Source organism: Xenopus tropicalis, chromosome 4 (assembly GCF_000004195.4).
Source record: "Xenopus tropicalis strain Nigerian chromosome 4, UCB_Xtro_10.0, whole genome shotgun sequence".
In the NCBI taxonomy this organism is placed as follows: Eukaryota; Metazoa; Chordata; class Amphibia; order Anura; family Pipidae; genus Xenopus; species Xenopus tropicalis.
In genome coordinates this window covers 7,142,707-7,162,750 of record NC_030680.2, presented here as the reverse complement: position 1 = coordinate 7,162,750, position 20,044 = coordinate 7,142,707, and the positions used below count along the sequence as shown (strand labels likewise).

At 45.9% G+C, this 20,044-nt stretch overlaps 1 protein-coding gene across 5 annotated transcripts in view; it reads left to right on the top strand.

The window, feature by feature from the left end:
- sbf2 (SET binding factor 2) overlaps window positions 1-20,044 on the top strand; it is a 196,919-nt gene that overhangs the window by 133,981 nt on the left and 42,894 nt on the right. For all 5 annotated transcript variants that reach the window (XM_031899700.1, XM_031899699.1, XM_031899697.1 and 2 more), the window contains 3 exon segments: window positions 4,624-4,692; window positions 16,653-16,820; window positions 18,307-18,569. In XM_031899700.1, the coding sequence (XP_031755560.1) occupies window positions 4,624-4,692; window positions 16,653-16,820; window positions 18,307-18,569 (500 nt within the window).

Below are 20,044 nucleotides of genomic sequence, written 5' to 3'. Positions count from 1 at the left end.
TCTACTGGTTTTAGGCAATTATCTGCCCCTGTGTATGGCGACTTCCCCACACACAAGTCAATTAAACTGATGACAGTTGGAGTCAGCAATTTATCAGCCCATGTATGGGGCCCTCAGATGATATTGGCCAGGTTTAAAAATCCTGTTGGGACAAGGGGTGTGTTGATGTGGTCCTCATCCCGATGGGCTTTATTCCATTGGCTTGTCTCAACATGATCAATCTGTTATCACTCACCCCAAGGGTGGCATATTGGTAAAATATCTGCTCATTTGGTGACCTTGCCAAACAAGCAGTTGTACTGTCTAAGGGAAACAATATGGCACCTCCTACCCATATGTATAAATACAAATATACAGAGAAGGAATGTTCTGGGCACACAATAAGCTGGACCCCCATACTGTACTGTCTAAGGGAAACACTATGGCACCCCCTACCCATATGTATAAATACAAATATACAGAGAAGGAATGTTCTGGGCACACAATAAGCTGTACCCCCATACTGTACTGTCTAAGGGAAACACTATGGCACCCCCTACCCATATGTATAAATACAAATATACAGAGAAGGAATGCTGTGGGCATGGCAGTGCCACCTACACGTATAGATATCACTATAGTGTAACTTTATAAAAGGCAATTATGGGTCACCAGACCAAAGCAACTTTTGACTGTGTGACTTTGTAACCCCAATGTTACTGGACTGAAAGCCCAGCCCATGCCCCTTAGGAGAAGTACTGTGTGCACCAGGCTTACTCAACAGGAACCTGTAGATAAGGAAAGTACACTGAAAATAAGATTTATGTGCCAGTGGGGGGTGAGCAATATTAGTTTTATGGTCATTAGAGGCATTTACTGGTGTGTTTGTTGCTGACTGGAGCTCCTAATGGGAGACAGATATGTGTCTGGCCGGGGTTTATACGTCTGCTCCTCATGTGGTGGCCTATGCTAGGAATTTATATATATATTTAATACCTCAGCCTAATTGTAGCCTCTGATTCCTGTTTGGCTTGTACCTCAGTCATATCACAGAGAGGCATTCTGTGCCATCCAATCAACATACATGGCAGTCTCGTGCCCTCGCAGCGGAGTCAGTAGATTTAGGAGTTATTTTTGGATTTATAGTTTCCCCTGTCTATAAACATTGTGTAATAAATGCTAAAGTTGCTTATGAACTGTATCAATTAGTTACACCTTTGTTGCATGCTGTAAGGCAGAGATCCCCAACCTTTTATACTCGTGAGCCACATTCAAATGGAAAAAGTTTTGGGGAGCAACACATGCATGGAAAATGTTCCTGGGGGTGCAAATAAGAGCTATAATTGGCTATTTGGTAGCCCCTATGTGGACTGGCAGCCTACAGGAGGCTCTGTTTGGCTTTACACTGGGTTTTATGCAACCAAAACTTGCCCCCAAGCCAGAAATTAAAAAATGAGCAGCTACTTTGAGGCCGCTGGGAGCAACATCCAAGGGGTTGGAGAGCAACATGTTGCTCACGAACCACTGGTTGGGGATCACTGCTGTAAGGGAACCAATAGGCATGTCCTACCCATATGTATAAATACCAATATACAGAGAAGGAATGTTCTGGGCACACAATAAGCTGTACCCCCATACTGTACTGTCTAAGGGAAACACTATGGCACCTCCTACCCATATGTATAAATACCAATATACAGAGAAGGAATGTTCTGGGCACACAATAAGCTGTACCCCCATACTGTACTGTCTAAGGGAAACACTATGGCACCCCCTACCCATATGTATAAATACAAATATACAGAGAAGGAATGTTCTGGGCACACAATAAGCTGTACCCCCATACTGTACTGTCTAAGGGAAACACTATGGCACCTCCTACCCATATGTATAAATACAAATATACAGAGAAGGAATGTTCTGGGCACACAATAAGCTGTACCCCCATACTGTACTGTCTAAGGGAAACACTATGGCACCTCCTACCCATATGTATAAATACAAATATACAGAGAAGGAATGTTCTGGGCACACAATAAGCTGTACCCCCATACTGTACTGTCTAAGGGAAACACTATGGCACCCCCTACCCATATGTATAAATACAAATATACAGAGAAGGAATGTTCTGGGCACACAATAAGCTATACCCCCATACTGTACTGTCTAAGGGAAACACTATGGCACCCCCTACCCATATGTATAAATACAAATATACAGAGAAGGAATGTTCTGGGCACACAATAAGCTGTACCCCCATACTGTACTGTCTAAGGGAAACACTATGGCACCTCCTACCCATATGTATAAATACAAATATACAGAGAAGGAATGTTCTGGGCACACAATAAGCTGTACCCCCATACTGTACTGTCTAAGGGAAACACTATGGCACCTCCTACCCATATGTATAAATACAAATATACAGAGAGGGAATGTTCTGGGCACACAATAAGCTGTACCCCCATACTGTACTGTCTAAGGGAAACACTGTGGCACCTCCTACCCAAATGTATAAATACAAATATACAGAGATGGGTAAGTAGGCTGTGCTAGGGAAAGGTTAGTTATAGTTTTTTCCATACACTGGGAGTTATGAGACATCACTTATAAACTCTTTCTATCTTTCCACTGATAATGAGGGGATTTTTCCCTTTGCATGTCTCGTGTCCCGTTACCCCGCGCTGGGCAATTAGAGTGCGGCCCAGTCCCACAGCTGGTGCCGTTTAAGACTTTGGACATTTCTTGCTCCAAACAGCGTCCCCGCTGGGGGAGAGAGAGGCATCCTGGCATTCCAGCCATTTCCTTGGGAGAAGGTTTCAGACTTTATTGCCACGGGGGCCCCCTGACAGCCCCTACAAACACGCATGGCACGCCGGCCTAAGGGGAGTCAGATGTGTGGGGGGGGGATGTCATTCCTCTCATTATTGTACATTGTTATAGAGGGAGAAGCCTACTCACTACAGTACATTACTCAGCACGGGACCCGCTCTGTTGTGTAATGTAAGAATGATACATCGTTAGTGTTTATTAACTATCCATTCTTCCACGGAACTATGCAAATTACTCACATATCTTTCCTACACACACACTCTGTCGTTAGTCCCGTACGGATTGGCTCAGATCCTGAGCTTGGCTACAAGTGGTTTCAATTCTACTAGTTATTTTTAAAGCTCTGATTTACTACATGTTTTGCTATTACCAAGCTTCTTAGGCTCTGATTGGCTACAAGAGGGGTTCTAGATCCTCCCACCAAGGCTGCAGGCTGAGTTATACAGGGAACTCTGAGTATCACTCATGTATTATAAGGGATAATGTACCCCCTACTGTAAATGATAAGGATATTAGCAGTCACTGAGGGGTTCTGTGCCCATATAAAGGCACAAGGCTGCAGGCTGAGTTATACAGGGAACTCTGAGTATCACTCATGTATTATAAGGGATAATGTACCCCCTACTGTAAATGATAAGGATATTAGCAGTCACTGAGGGGTTCTGTGCCCCCCATATAAAGGCACAAGGCTGCAGGCTGAGTTATACAGGGAACTCTGAGTATCACTCATGTATTATAAGGGATATAATGTACCCCCTACTGTAAATGATAAGGATATTAGCAGTCACTGAGGGGTTCTGTGCCCATATAAAGGCACAAGGCTGCAGGCTGAGTTATACAGGGAACTCTGAGTATCACTCATGTATTATAAGGGATATAATGTACCCCCTACTGTAAATGATAAGGATATTAGCAGTCACTGAGGGGTTCTGTGCCCATATAAAGGCACAAGGCTGCAGGCTGAGTTATACAGGGAACTCTGAGTATCACTCATGTATTATAAGGGATAATGTACCCCCTACTGTAAATGATAAGGATATTAGCAGTCACTAAGGGGTTCTGTGCCCCCCATATAAAGGCACAAGGCTGCAGGCTGAGTTATACAGGGAACTCTGAGTATCACTCATGTATTATAAGGGATAATCTACTGTCAGTTAGGAATGTGATAGGGGCTTTAGATTGTAAGCTCTGCCTCAGGGACTGATGTGAGTGATGAATATCCTAAATCAACATCAATACTGTATAATAAATAAATGCATTAGCAGTTATACAAAGCACAATGACACTATACAGTTTATAAGCCCCCCAGTTCCCTCTATGCCAATATAAAGGCCATAGGGCAAGTCTGTGGGACATTCCCAGCTCAGAGCAGTCGGCGGGTCCCTCAGGAGCAGCTGTAGATAAGAAGCTCTGTATTTATATTGTGCCATTAAATATTTCACGTTAGTGTACACACTGGGAGCATCTGTAAATAAACTGCACACAGGAGCCCAGGCCCAGAGAGGAGTCCCAGGCCCACCATGAGCCCCTACATCTGGGATTGCTTAGGCCCCGTTTATTTATGGTTTGCAACATTCTCCCAATCTCACTTATGGTGCGGACCCTCCGGCCGGGGGGAGACACCTGACACAAAGCAGGTGGAGCAGTGCAGCTGGCCCGGGCTCTGCCGCTTGTGTTTATTTCATTCTTCCCTCTTATGGTAAGAATTCACCCCAAAGAAGAAACACAAAGGCCCCCTTTGATCCCGAGAATGGGGCAGCGGTTTTGTACCTAAAGCGTTTGAGACATTCCCTGTTTTCTCTCTCTTTCTAGGATTGCTCCGGTTCTGAAGAATATACCATCGCTGCTCAGCTGCTCCCCCTAGCGACGGCATTCTGCCGGGTAAGTGACTCTTCCTAATGGATTATTCTCTATGTGTAGGAATAACGGCAGCCCTGTCTCACTTTATGGCTGCTACAGCATCAGAGCTATAGCTTCACATCACAGGAGGTTTACTTACCCTTTATCTTAAAGGAAAAGTACACCCCCAAACAATGTAGGTCTCTATAAAAATATATTGTATAAACAGCTCATACGTAAAACCCTGCTTCATCTAAATAAACTTATTTCAGAAAAATATACTTTTTTAGCAGTATGTGCCAGTGGGTAATCCTAAATAGGAAACTGCCATTTTAAGTACTAAGGGCCGCCCCCTGGGATCATAGGAGTCACAGTGCACACAAACAAGCCAAGGCACACATACATGCTAGGCCCCATCAGCCAATGAATGGGCAGAGTTCTGCCTTTTGCTCCCACACTACTTCCTGTTACAGTTAGAGCCGCATCACTTCCTGTCAGCTGATCTCTGAGGGAGCACACAGCCCATTACAAAATGGCGGCTCAAGGGAAAGGATGTAAAAGGGCAATATTTACTGATATATATATTCTAGTTTGGCAAGATTTTTTAATAGTTGATATTATGTTAAGTATGTTGGTTAAGTATTTATTCTGGGGGTATAGTTTTCCTTTAAGGTCTCCCTTTGACTATTTATTTGATATATCAGATTTTAATGCCGGGAATCGTTAATCCACTTTCATCTGCTTGTGAGATAACGAGGCCGCTGACCGGCAGCGCTCCCTCCCCAAACCTTATTAAACAATAACAAGAGACGCTGACGGGTTAATTATTTTACTAATTGGGATTATTATGTTATTCTGTCTCACATAAACGTTATTGTCAGTGCAACATGACTCATGGGCCGGGGAGCTTACTCCTACATTCCGTCACGTAGCCAAACCTCACGGCTCCTGGTCCTGATGCTACTGACTTCCTGCTGGTCACGGGGAAAGAATGAGCCCCAGGAATTCTAAACCACATGGTCCCAGTACCAAGAGTCATGTGCTGTACCCCCATACTGTACTGTCTAATGAAAACACTATGGCACCTCCTACCCATATGTATAAATACAAATATACAGAGAAGGAATGTTCTGGGCACACAATAAGCTGTACCCCCATACTGTACTGTCTAAGGGAAACACTATGGCACCTCCTACCCATATGTATAAATACAAATATACAGAGAGGGAATGTTCTGGGCACACAATAAGCTGTACCCCCATACTGTACTGTCTAAGGGAAACACTATGGCACCTCCTACCCATAAGTATAAATACAAATATACAGAGAAGGAATGTTCTGGGCACACAATAAGCTGTACCCCCATACTGTACTGTCTAAGGGAAACACTATGGCACCTCCTACCCATATGTATAAATACAAATATACAGAGAAGGAATGCTCTGGGCACACAATAAGCTGTACCCCCATACTGTACTGTCTAAGGGAAACACTATGGCACCCCCTACCCATATGTATAAATACAAATATACAGAGAAGGAATGTTCTGGGCACACAATAAGCTGTACCCCCATACTGTACTGTCTAAGGGAAACACTATGGCACCTCCTACCCATATGTATAAATACAAATAGGGATGCTCTGGGCATGCAGTAATACCCTTATGCTGTATTATCTAAGCAATGTAAGATATTAACATATATACAGTATATATATATATATATGAGGTGTAATGGTCATTTTATACAGCTACTTTTGTAATAGGAGCAAAAAATAGTCATTTGGATTTATTATACGTTCGTGCTGAGACTGGATACCGGCTAGAAGGGGCGCATCATATGATTATTTTTTAATCGTAATGAAAGACGAGCCCTTCTCCTGGATGTATCTCTTGCCAAATATTATGCAAAAGGTCGGATTAAGAACAGAATCAAAGCTATAAATCTGACCAAACTGCTTCCAATTACCGACATGCTGCCCCTTCCAACAGGCAGCCGCTCGCCAAGCAGATGATAATTCTTGCTGTTATACAAGGGGGCAAAGGCACATACTTATACTTTTATGGTATCTCTCTGTACAGGCTATGAGCAAACTTAGGGGGCTGTTCCTGCTGAATTGTGCTTAGTACAGGGGAATCCCTATGTTCCATAGGTTTATGGTATCTCTCTGTACAGGCTATAAGCAAACTTAGGGGGCTGTTCCTGCTGAATTGTGCTTAGTACAGGGGAAATCCCTATGTGCCATAGTTTTATGGTATCTCTCTGTACAGGCTATGAGCAAACTTAGGGGGCCGTTCCTGCTGAATTGTGCTTAGTACAGGGGAATCCCTATGTGCCATAGTTTTATGGTATCTCTCTGTACAGGCTATGAGCAAACTTAGGGGGCCGTTCCTGCTGAATTGTGCTTAGTACAGGGGAATCCCTATGCTGCCATAGTTTTATGGTATCTCTCTGTACAGGCTATGAGCAAACTTAGGGGGCTGTTCCTGCTGAATTGTGCTTAGTACTGGGGAAATCCCTATGTGCCATAGTTTTATGGTATCTCTCTGTACAGGCTATGAGCAAACTTAGGGGGCTGTTCCTGCTGAATTGTGCTTAGTACTGGGGAAATCCCTATGTGCCATAGTTTTATGGTATCTCTCTGTACAGGCTATGAGCAAACTTAGGGGGCTGTTCCTGCTGAATTGTGCTTAGTACAGGGGAATCCCTATGTGCCATAGTTTTATGGTATCTCTCTGTACAGGCTATGAGCAAACTTAGGGGGCTGTTCCTGCTGAATTGTGCTTAGTACAGGGGAATCCCTATGTGCCATAGTTTTATGGTATCTCTCTGTACAGGCTATGAGCAAACTTAGGGGGCTGTTCCTGTTCCTCTTATTGCCGAGGAAAGGCCAAGCGGCCACTTGAGAGAATAAAAGACATGAAATCAGGTGGGAATGTATTTACAGACAGATGAAAGAGCCTAAATAGGGACATACTGAGGCCTTTGATTCGCTGATCCCAATGGTAATTGCTCGTTGGCTTCAGAGCACAGAACGTTCCATTGTTCCCCGTGGGAGTTCAGGTGAGTTCCATGATTGTTCCTCAGACCCTTTGGGAATAGGGTTCCTTTAGCTTTACATCTATGGAAATTTCCAGCGGGGGAACTAGAGAAACTGCAAGAACTATCTGGAAAGAAACCTGTAGCCTGTATATAAGTTCCATGACTTTTCCTGGGGATGTCTACCTTTAAGGGGTGGTTCACCCTATAGAACGGCCCATTCTTAGCAACTTTTCAGTTGGTCTTCATTTTTTATTTTCCATAGTTTTTTAATTATTTGCCTTTCTATTCTGACTCTTTGCAGCTTCCAAATGGGGGTCACTGACCCCGGCAGCCAAGAAAATTGCTCTGTGAGGCTCCAGTTTTATTGTTATTGTTACTTTTTATTACTTATTTTTCTATTTAGTCCCGCCTCTTCCTGCCTCTTATTCAAACTACTGCTATGTTAATTGGACCCTAAGCAGAAATGGAATGAAAATGGGATCCATTATCCAGAATGCTTGGGATGTGGCCATTGCATTAGGTGGAACATTAAACCTTTACCATTAAGTTAATGGCCTATTCTAAGTAACTTTTCAATTGGTCTTCATTATTTATATTTTTTAAACCATTTCCCTTCTTCTGACTCTTTGCAGCTTTCAAATGGGGGTCACTGACCCCGGCAGCCAAATCCTATTGCTCTGTGAGGCTCCAGTTTTATTGTTATTGTTACTTTTTATTAATTATCATTTTATTTAGTCCCACTTCAATTCATATTCCTGTTTCTTTTTCAAACCACTGCTTGGTTGCTATGTTTAATTGGACCTTAGCAACCAGACAGCTGCCAAAATTCCAAATTGGGGAGCCGCTGACGAAAAAGGCTAAATAATTTAAAAAACTGCAAATAATAAAAAACAAAGACCAATTGCAGTCTCAGTTCATCGCTCTCTACATAACAGTAAGAGACATGGGGAGGAAGTAGTTGACGGTAAGAGACCTCCCTACATTTTTTAGTTGACCCCATTTTCCTTTAGGGAGCAGTGGGGGCACTTTGTACCCCCCCCCCCCCCCCGGTGGCTGCAGAGGGGCGAGCTGGTCTGACCCTTAGGGTTACGTAGGTTAGCCAAGCTGGGATTCCATTTCTGTCATTCCAGGCAAGTCAGTCATCGCCCTTCATGCCCTACAGGGGGGCAGCCTTAACCCTGTAACTGCCACGGGGCTGAGATGCAGAATTATTCCCCCCCCCACACAGCTCCAAAATGCATGGCTGCCATAACCAGACCCTGCTCCCCTGTACCTAGCCATGTCTGCCTCCTTCCCACTTCCAAATGCCAATCAGAAGCAAAGGGAAGTCAGGTGTCTGCAATTGGGGGCGGGGCCCCAAAAAAATAGGTTTAGTACTCCTTTAAAGGGGTTGTTGACCTTTGAGTTAACTTTTAGTTAGGGATGCACCAAACCCACTTTTTTTGAGTTCGGCCGAACCCCCGAACCCACCCTGACTGATTCGGCCGAACCCCCGAACCCACCCTGACTGATTCAGCCGAACCCCCGAACCCACCCTGACTGATTCAGCCGAACCCCCGAACCCATCCTGACTGATTCAGCCGAACCCCCGAACCCATCCTGACTGATTCGGCCGAACCCCCGAACCCACCCTGACTGATTCGGCCGAACCCCCGAACCCACCCTGACTGATTCAGCCGAACCCCGAACCCACCCTGACTGATTCAGCCGAACCCCCGAACCCACCCTGACTGATTCAGCCGAACCCCGAACCCATCCTGACTGATTCGGCCGAACCCCAGAACCCACCCTGACTGATTCGGCCGAACCCCCGAACCCACCCTGACTGATTCGGCCGAACCCCCGAACCCATCCTGACTGATTCAGCCGAACCCACCCTGACTGATTCGGCCGAACCCCCGAACCCACCCTGACTGATTCAGCCGAACCCCCGAACCCACCCTGACTGATTCGGCCGAACCCCCGAACCCACCCTGACTGATTCAGCCGAACCCCCGAACCCATCCTGACTGATTCGGCCGAACCCCCGAACCCACCCTGACTGATTCAGCCGAACCCCCGAACCCATCCTGACTGATTCGGCCGAACCCCCGAACCCACCCTGACTGATTCGGCCGAACCCCCGAACCCACCCTGACTGATTCAGCTGAACCCCCGAACCCATCCTGACTGATTCAGCCGAACCCCCGAACCCACCCTGACTGATTCGGCCGAATCCCAAACCAAATCCAAATCCTAATTAGCATCCCCCCATTAGTGACCCCCATTTGAAAGCTACAAAAAGTTAGAAGAAGGCAAATAGTTCAAAAACTATAAATAATGAAGACCAATTGAAAAGTTACTTAGAATAGGCCATTAACTTAAAGGTGAACTACCCCTTAATGCTCCATGTAATGCAATGGCCACGTAGCCAGAAACCTCCACATCCCAAGTATTCTGGATAATGGATCCCATTTTCTTTGTGCTTAATTAACCCCATAGATGCTGCTAATGCTAATTAGGATTGGGTTAAAAGTTGAAATTCCCCCCCCCAACATTTAACCCTTCCGAATTCGGATTTGGTTTGACCGTGGATTCGGACGATACCAAATACTTCAAATAAAGGCTGAATTCGGCCTAAATCCCAAACCGAATCCTGGATTCGGTGCACCCCTACCTTTAGTATGATGTAGAGAGTAATATTCTGAGACAATTTGCAATTGGTCTTCATTTTTAATTTTTTTTTTTTTTTTTTTTAGTTTTTTAATCATATTACTTTTTGTTCAGCAATTCTTCAGTTTGGAGTTCCAGCAGCTATCTGGTTGCTAGGGTTCAAATTACCTTAGCAACCAGGGAGTGGTTTGAATGAGAGGCTGGTATTGGAATAGGAGAGGGACTGAGTAGAAAGATATAAGGAATAAAAAGTAACAATAAAACTGAAGCCTCACAGAGCAATAGGGTTTGGCTGCCGGGGTCAGTGACCCCCATTGGAAAGCTGCAAAGAAGAAGGCAAATAGTTCAAAAACTATAAATAATGAAGAGCAGTTGAAAAGTTACTTAGAAAAGGCCATTCTATAACATACTAAAAGTTACCCTTTAATGCTCCACGTAGCCAGAAACCCCCACATCCCAAGCATTCTGGATAATGGATCCCCTTTTCTTTCCCTTAATTAACCCCATAGATGCTGATCTCTAGGCATACAGCACTTAATAGCCTGATTGCATAAGTCAGATTGACTAATGGGGCCCCTATGAGCCAAAGTGCAGGGAAATGTTGGCGCACAAGCGGCAGAGACAGCGTTTGGGGCTGGAAATGATAAGAGATCACATTTTTCTGCTCAGCGGAATATTGAATTTATGACTTCAGCCTCCCGAGCAAGAGCAGCTGCTTCATACAAAGGCATAGAATGACACAGCAGTTGGCCGGTCGGCCGGGCGGAGGCCCGTGGGCTTAATGAGGGGACAGAATGCAGCCACACGGAGCCGCTGCCTTACATGGTCTGTTTATTTTCATGCGAGGAATCTGGCCCATTAGCCCCACGGTCGCTCCTTTATTTTATATTGCCCGATAGTATCATCCGGGGGGGTCACAGCCTTCATTCCATTGTGCCTGATAGCTGCTGCCTCATTGGTCACCAACCTCTGTACCCAATAAATAGCAAAGATTGTTCCTGCAGAGACCGCCAACGCATAATTGCCCCCTTACTATAGTCATTATTTATTTGCTTTTGAGTATAATAGCATTTGTATTTATAGCAATGTACTATGTGTAGTGTAATCATTGCTGCCTTGCAGTGCGGGGGTCTCTGTGTTGGTTTCTCCTACACCCCAGAAACATACAGGCAGGTTAATTGGCTCCTGATGGACCCTAGTGTGTGTGTGTGTAGGGGCCTTCTATTGTAAGCTCACTGGGGCAGAGGCTGAGGGGAATGTGATAGGGACCTTAGATTGTAAGCTCACTGGGGCAGGGACTGATGGGAATGGGATAGGGACCTTAGATTGTAAGCTCACTGGGGCAGGGACTGATGGGAATGTGATAGGGACCTTAGATTGTAAGCTCCAGTGGGGCAGGGACTGATGGGAATGTGATAGGGACCTTAGATTGTAAGCTCCAGTGGGGCAGGGACTGATGGGAATGTGATAGGGACCTTAGATTGTAAGCTCACTGGGGCAGGGGCTGATGGGAATGTGATAGGGACCTTAGATTGTAAGCTCCAGTGGGGCAGGGACTTATGGGAATGTGATAGGGACCTTAGATTGTAAGCTCACTGGGGCAGGGGCTGATGGGAATGTGATAGGGACCTTAGATTGTAAGCTCCACTTGGGCAGGGACTGATGGGAATGGGATAGGGACCTTAGATTGTAAGCTCACTGAGGCAGGGATTGATGGGAATGCGATAGGGACCTTAGATTGTAAGCTCACTGGGGCAGGGGCTGATGGGAATGTGATAGGGACCTTAGATTGTAAGCTCCAGTGGGGCAGGGACTTATGGGAATGTGATAGGGACCTTAGATTGTAAGCTCACTGGGGCAGGGGCTGATGGGAATGTGATAGGGACCTTAGATTGTAAGCTCCACTTGGGCAGGGACTGATGGGAATGGGATAGGGACCTTAGATTGTAAGCTCACTGAGGCAGGGATTGATGGGAATGCGATAGGGACCTTAGATTGTAAGCTCCACTTGGGCAGGGACTGATGGGAATGGGATAGGGACCTTAGATTGTAAGCTCACTGGGGCAGGGGCTGATGGGAATGGGATAGGGACCTTAGATTGTAAGCTCACTGGGGCAGGGACTGATGGGAATGGGATAGGGACCTTAGATTGTAAGCTCACTGGGGCAGGGGCTGATGGGAATGTGATAGGGACCTTAGATTGTAAGCTCACTGGGGCAGGGGCTGATGGGAATGTGATAGGGACCTTAGATTGTAAGCTCACTGGGGCAGGGACTGATGGGAATGGGATAGGGGCCTTAGATTGTAAGCTCACTGGGGCAGGGGCTGATGGGAATGTGATAGGGACCTTAGATTGTAAGCTCACTGGGGCAGGGGCTGATGGGAATGGGATAGGGACCTTAGATTGTAAGCTCACTGGGGCAGGGACTGATGGGAATGGGATAGGGACCTTAGATTGTAAGCTCACTGGGGCAGGGGCTGATGGGAATGTGATAGGGACCTTAGATTGTAAGCTCACTGGGGCAGGGACTGATGGGAATGGGATAGGGACCTTAGATTGTAAGCTCACTGGGGCAGGGACTGATGGGAATGTGATAGGGACCTTAGATTGTAAGCTCACTGGGGCAGGGGCTGATGGGAATGGGATAGGGACCTTAGATTGTAAGCTCACTGGGGCAGGGACTGATGGGAATGGGATAGGGGCCTTAGATTGTAAGCTCACTGGGGCAGGGGCTGATGGGAATGTGATAGGGATTTTAGGCTGTTGTGGCTCTTTAAGTCCCAGGCAGGAAGGCAGGTCACTGATTTCCAACCCCAATGTTTAGTAGAAAGCAATGCAGAGTATGTTTATCCATCTTCTAATCCTTGTATTTGGCGTTGACCTCCCTTCAAATGCAAAGTTAATTAAAAAGTCAAACCCAAGGTATTCCGACGGAATCTGCCTCAATGTTTTGTTTACATAACTGCAAACATGATTGTGTATGGGTGTTAGCAATTATATCTGATACAAACTGTGTACAGTATGAGCTGTATCTGCTCAGTTACTGGGGATTGGTTATAGCTTCATTGTAGCTTTATATTGTTATATATTACAGCAGGTATAGTAGGGAGAGATGGTGCCTATAGTAGCAGTGGGGGGATAATAGCCTCTGGGAAGGGACTGGGGCTGGGGGATAGCAGGTATAGTAGGGAGAGATGGTGCCTATAGTAGCAGTGGGGGGATAATAGCCTCTGGGAAGGGACTGGGGCTGTGGGATAGCAGGTATAGTAGGGAGAGATGGTGCCTATAGTAGCAGTGGGGGGATAATAGCCTCTGGGAAGGGACGGTGGCTGTGGGATAGCAGGTATAGTAGGGAGAGATGGTGCCTATAGTAGCAGTGGGGGATAATAGCCTCTGGGAAGGGACTGGGGCTGTGGGATAGCAGGTATAGTAGGGAGAGATGGTGCCTATAGTAGCAGTGGGGGGATAATAGCCTCTGGGAAGGGACTGGGGCTGTGGGATAGCAGGTATAGTAGGGAGAGATGGTGCCTATAGTAGCAGTGGGGGATAATAGCCTCTGGGAAGGGACTGGGGCTGTGGGATAGCAGGTATAGTAGGAAGAGATGGTGCCTATAGTAGCAGTGGGGGGATAATAGCCTCTGGGAAGGGACTGGGGCTGTGGGATAGCAGGTATAGTAGGGAGAGATGGTGCCTATAGTAGCAGTGGGGGGATAATAGCCTCTGGGAAGGGACTGGGGCTGTGGGATAGCAGGTATAGTAGGGAGAGATGGTGCCTATAGTAGCAGTGGGGGGATAATAGCCTCTGGGAAGGGACTGGGGCTGTGGGATAGCAGGTATAGTAGGGAGAGATGGTGCCTATAGTAGCAGTGGGGGGATAATAGCCTCTGGGAAGGGACTGGGGCTGTGGGATAGCAGGTATAGTAGGGAGAGATGGTGCCTATAGTAGCAGTGGGGGATAATAGCCTCTGGGAAGGGACTGGGGCTGTGGGATAGCAGGTATAGTAGGGAGAGATGGTGCCTATAGTAGCAGTGGAGGGATAATAGCCTCTGGGAAGGGACTGGGGCTGTGGGATAGGAGGTATAGTAGGGAGAGATGGTGCCTATAGTAGCAGTGGGGGGATAATAGCCTCTGGGAAGGGACTGGGGCTGTGGGATAGCAGGTATAGTAGGGAGAGATGGTGCCTATAGTAGCAGTGGGTAGAGTAGGCATGGGCAGGAGGAATAGCTTGATTATATGGCCCTAATATTCCTCACTTAATGTAAGGTTAGACCATTTCAGTTCCATACTGCACATTCCATCTCCATTCTAGGGAAGGGAATTGCCTGCCCCCTGACAGATATACAGAATAAAGCCCCTTTTTCCCAAGCAGAAGAGACTCATTCCTTTGTGCCTGGAGCACAACTGGGCCATTTGTTACACAGCAACTTACCTTGACCCGACCTTAATCTCTTACACTTGTGTTTACTCCGCTACCTAATGTCTAACTCGGCCAGAGAGTTCACGTGGCTCAGCCGAATACAATGTATGGGCCCCTTCTACACAGTCCAGCCAAGCTTATTGCTTCCACCGAGGGACATCGGTACTGTGGAACCAACAATGGAGAACATCTTTCCCCCTATGTGCCCACCAGTGATGTGCCAGATATATGGGCACCTTTAGTCTTGGTCCTAACATGTTTTTACTCCACCAAAGTGCCGCTTTTGAGCCCCGATCTCCGCAGGGCTGGCGATTGCTAAATCAAGCTGACACCAAGGCCACGTACACAGTTTCCCCGATAAGACTAGAAAGGAAAGGAATAAAGGAGATAAAAGATTGAGATTTAGAGACGTCTGTGCTCATTAGAGGCTATCTGTGGCATTCTGTGCATAACTCAAACACAACTCTGACTGCCAAGGTTACCCTGTCCCATTCCTGGTGCCAACCTGCCCCCTACTGGTGCCACTGACTCCCATCAGGGAAATATGAGCGCTGTTCTATGAAAGGCAACAGATATTCCTCCAGAATTAATTTTGATAGGTACCTAGGAACAGGTACCTCTACAGCAGTGATCCCCAACCATTGGCTCAGGGGCAACATGTTGCTCACCACCCCTATTGATGTTGCTCCCAGTGGCCTCAGAGTAGGTGCCCATTTCTAAATCCCTGGCAAAGGTTGGGGATCCCTGCTCTACAGCGTCCAATGGAGCAATGATTGTCCCACTTTATCTTGGAGGAAGTCCATCCCAATGTGATCTCAACTGTCACCGGATATAAGTGACACTGAGTTTTCCTTTTATGACCAGAACGAGCCCATTGATGGCTTTTCCCTGGTCATGTGGTCATTCAGGCAGTTGCAGGATATTAGATATGAGCCTTTATTGTCCAAAGGAGGCCACCAACACTGAGTCTTCTCCAGCAATGAGTTTTTGACAGTCTTAAGGTAGGCTAAGGGGGCCCAGCCTGAAGGCCAGTTAGGGGGGGATTTGGGGTGAGTGCTTATTTGTACCCTGGGTACCCCTGGAACTATAGCAGGGTGACTGTTACCCCAATGTTTCTATATATCTGTAACCTTGTTATGGGCTAAGGGGGCCCGGCCTGAAGGCCAGTTAGGGGGGGATTTGGGGTGAGTGCTTATTTGTGCCCTGGGTACCCCTGGAACTATAGCGGGGTGACTGTTACCCCAATGTTTCTATATATCTGTAACCTTGTTATGGGCTAAGGGGGCCCAGCCTGAAGGCCAGTTAGGGGGGGATTTGGGGTGAGTGCTTATTTGTGCCCTGGGTACCCCTGGAACTATAGCGGGGTGACTGTTACCCCAATGTTTCTATATATCTGTAACCTTGTTATGGGCTAAGGGGGCCCAGCCTGAAGGCCAGTTAGGGGGGGATTTGGGGTGAGTGCTTATTTGTGCCCTGGGTACCCCTGGAACTATAGCGGGGTGACTGTTACCCCAATGTTTCTATATATCTGTAACCTTGTTATGGGCTAAGGGGCAGTAAATGTGCTATGGAATCATACTAAACATTACTCAGACTTATACATGTGCTTCATGGAACTGGTTATGGTTAGTTTCATATGGAAATGTCATCATCTGCATCTGATCTGCCAGGTTATATTATATAGTAAATAATTCAAGCTGCCCTGTAAATGAGATGGTGGTGTCCCAGGGTGTGGAACAGCTGATTGGTTCTTCACACCTTTAATCTCTCATTATGGGATTACCAGTTGGTTTATTGCTCAGTAATTATTTATATGTAGTACATGTAGCGAAATATTTGTATTCCTCTGTCTGTATTAATGTTTCTTTAATCCTCATCTTGTTTCTGCAGAAACTGTCGGCGGGAGTCAGTCAGTTCGCCTATACCTGCGTCCAAGACCACGCGGTGTGGGCCAATCAGCAGTTCTGGGAGACCACGTTTTACAATGATGTGCAGAACCAAGTGCGTTCCCTCTATTTGACCACAAAAAACAGTAATCAAGGAGCGTCTGAGCCCAAGGTGGGTGCTTCGTCCAAGGTTGGCTGAAATAGACAGGAGTCCCGTCTCGGGGGTGGTCTCTTAAGGGCGCAGCTTTCCCACAGAAGTGGTTAGGCTTGATGCCAAAGGGTGGGTTTTGGTCATATCTTGATGGGTTTGTATAAACTGGGGGTAGGATTTGGTGGGTCAGGGTGATTGACAGGTGATGGGCATCAGGTGACTTCGGTGGCTACAACCTTCTCCAAAATTCCCATTTAACCTTCAGCACACCTAAGATTTGAGATGAGCACACACAGAGCTTGAGTTTTGGTGAGTTGAAGCATTAGTGGTTCTCATTTGGCCACCCAGATATTTAGGTCTGGTTTGGGTGCTGATGTCTGTCTTCTGACCCTTAACTCCCAGAACCCACAGTCAGGGCCAGTAGGTCTCTGCAAACATGGCAGTCTATATATGCCCAAGTTTGTAGCCTTGATATTGTCACAGTGTTGTGTATTATAAGTACAGGTATAGGATCCCTTATTCGGAAACCCGTTATCCAGAAAGTTCCGAATTACGGAAAGTAGCAACAAATGCAGTGGCACTCAGAGCTGCAAACGGGCAAGCCCTTTAAAAAGACTTTATTACGGAGGTGCAACCTCCGCAATATGATGATTCCCTTTTCTCTGTAATAATAAAACAGTACCTGTACTTGATCCCAACTAAGATATAATTACCCCTTATTGGGGCAGAACAGCCCTATTGGGTTTATTTAATGGTTAAATGATTCCCTTTTCTCTGTAATAATAAAACAGTACCTGTACTTGATCCCAACTAAGATATAATTACCCCTTATTGGGGGCAGAACAGCCCTATTGGGTTTATTTAATGGTTAAATGATTCCCTTTTCTCTGTAATAATAAAACAGTACCTGTACTTGATCCCAACTAAGATATAATTACCCCTTATTGGGGCAGAACAGCCCTATTGGGTTTATTTAATGGTTAAATGATTCCCTTTTCTCTGTAATAATAAAACAGTACCTGTACTTGATCCCAACTAAGATATAATTACCCCTTATTGGGGCAGAACAGCCCTATTGGGTTTATTTCATGGTTAAATGATTCCCTTTTCTCTGTAATAATAAAACAGTACCTGTACTTGATCCCAACTAAGATATAATTACCCCTTATTGGGGCAGAACAGCCCTATTGGGTTTATTTCATGGTTAAATGATTCCCTTTTCTCTATAATAATAAAACAGTACCTGTACTTGATCCCAACTAAGATATAATTACCCCTTATTGGGGCAGAACAGCCCTATTGGGTTTATTTAATGGTTAAATGATTCCCCTTTTCTCTGTAATAATAAAACAGTACCTGTACTTGATCCCAACTAAGATATAATTACCCCTTATTGGGGGCAGAACAGCCCTATTGGGTTTATTTAATGGTTAAATGATTCCCTTTTCTCTGTAATAATAATACAGTACCTGTACTTGATATTTTTTTTCTTTGACTTTCTATGTAGGAAAATGGGGTTGAATCTGGAAACCCGGAGAGGACGGTTATGGACCTGGCGGCGGAACAGTTGCGCCTGTGGCCAACGCTTGGCAAGGAGACCCAGCAGGAGCTGATCCTGAGCGAGGAGAGCACCGTATTCAGCCAAGCCATCCATTTTGCCAACCTCATGGTGTACCTGCTGGTCCCGCTGGACACAAGCAAGAACAAACTGCTGCGCACCTCCGCCACCGGGGACTGGGAAAGCGGCAGTAACAGCATTGTCACCAATAGGTGGGTGTTTAAAGGGCCGGCGCGACCCAGTTGGGGGTTAGGGAATAGAAAGTCTGTTACACATTTTAGATCTCGCCCCCAGCATTCCATGAGTTAATTGGAGCACAACCCATTGGGCGCAGGCTCGTTGTTTGTGCACGTTGGAATGCGCCGCGCATCCTTGTGTCGCCACTTAGATTAAATGTCTGATCGAGAAACCATAAACAATGGCAGTTGTGTTGCTTAATTGGAGGGTAATCGGGGATGACCTAATTGTTTATGCCGTTGTTCCATTCTCTCAAAATGACTCCGTGCCATCACTTCCGTCAGACTCGGAATTCTTCATTCAGCGCAAATCCACCACCAGCTCCCAGTTTGTACTACGAGATGGGGGGCCTGCCGACCCCCGCGGCCCTCCTGTGTGTAAGAACTGCCTCTTACAGGCTCCCCGGCATGGTTATAATCATCCTGTCAGAGCCCATTATGTCTGATACGTCCCTTGTATCTCCTATTGCACTAATACATAGTAATGTGATTGCATAAAGGGAATTTAAACCCACAAAAAATAAATAATAAAAAATAAAATTGTCATTCTAAGCAACTTTCCCATTTACATTCATGGAACATGTTCTGGGCACACAATAAGCTGTACCCCCATACTGTACTGTCTAAGGGAAACACTATGGCACCCCCTACCCATATGTATAAATACAAATATACAGAGAAGGAATGTTCTGGGCACACAATAAGCTGTACCCCCATACTGTACTGTCTAAGGGAAACACTATGGCACCTCCTACCCATATGTATAAATACAAATATACAGAGAAGGAATGTTCTGGGCACACAATAAGCTGTACCCCCATACTGTACTGTCTAAGGGAAACACTATGGCACCTCCTACCCATATGTATAAATACAAATAGAGAAGGAATGTTCTGGGCACACAATAAGCTGTACCCCCATACAGTACTGTCTAAGGGAAACACTATGGCACCTCCTACCCATATGTATAAATACAAATATACAGAGAAGGAATGTTCTGGGCACACAATAAGCTGTACCCCCATACTGTACTGTCTAAGGGAAACACTATGGCACCCCCTACCCATATGTATAAATACAAATATACAGAGAAGGAATGTTCTGGGCACACAATAAGCTGTACCCCCATACTGTACTGTCTAAGGGAAACACTATGGCACCTCCTACCCATATGTATAAATACAAATAGAGAAGGAATGTTCTGGGCACACAATAAGCTGTACCCCCATACAGTACTGTCTAAGGGAAACACTATGGCACCTCCTACCCATATGTATAAATACAAATATACAGAGAAGGAATGTTCTGGGCACACAATAAGCTGTACCCCCATACTGTACTGTCTAAGGGAAACACTATGGCACCCCCTACCCATATGTATAAATACAAATATACAGAGAAGGAATGTTCTGGGCACACAATAAGCTGTACCCCCATACTGTACTGTCAAA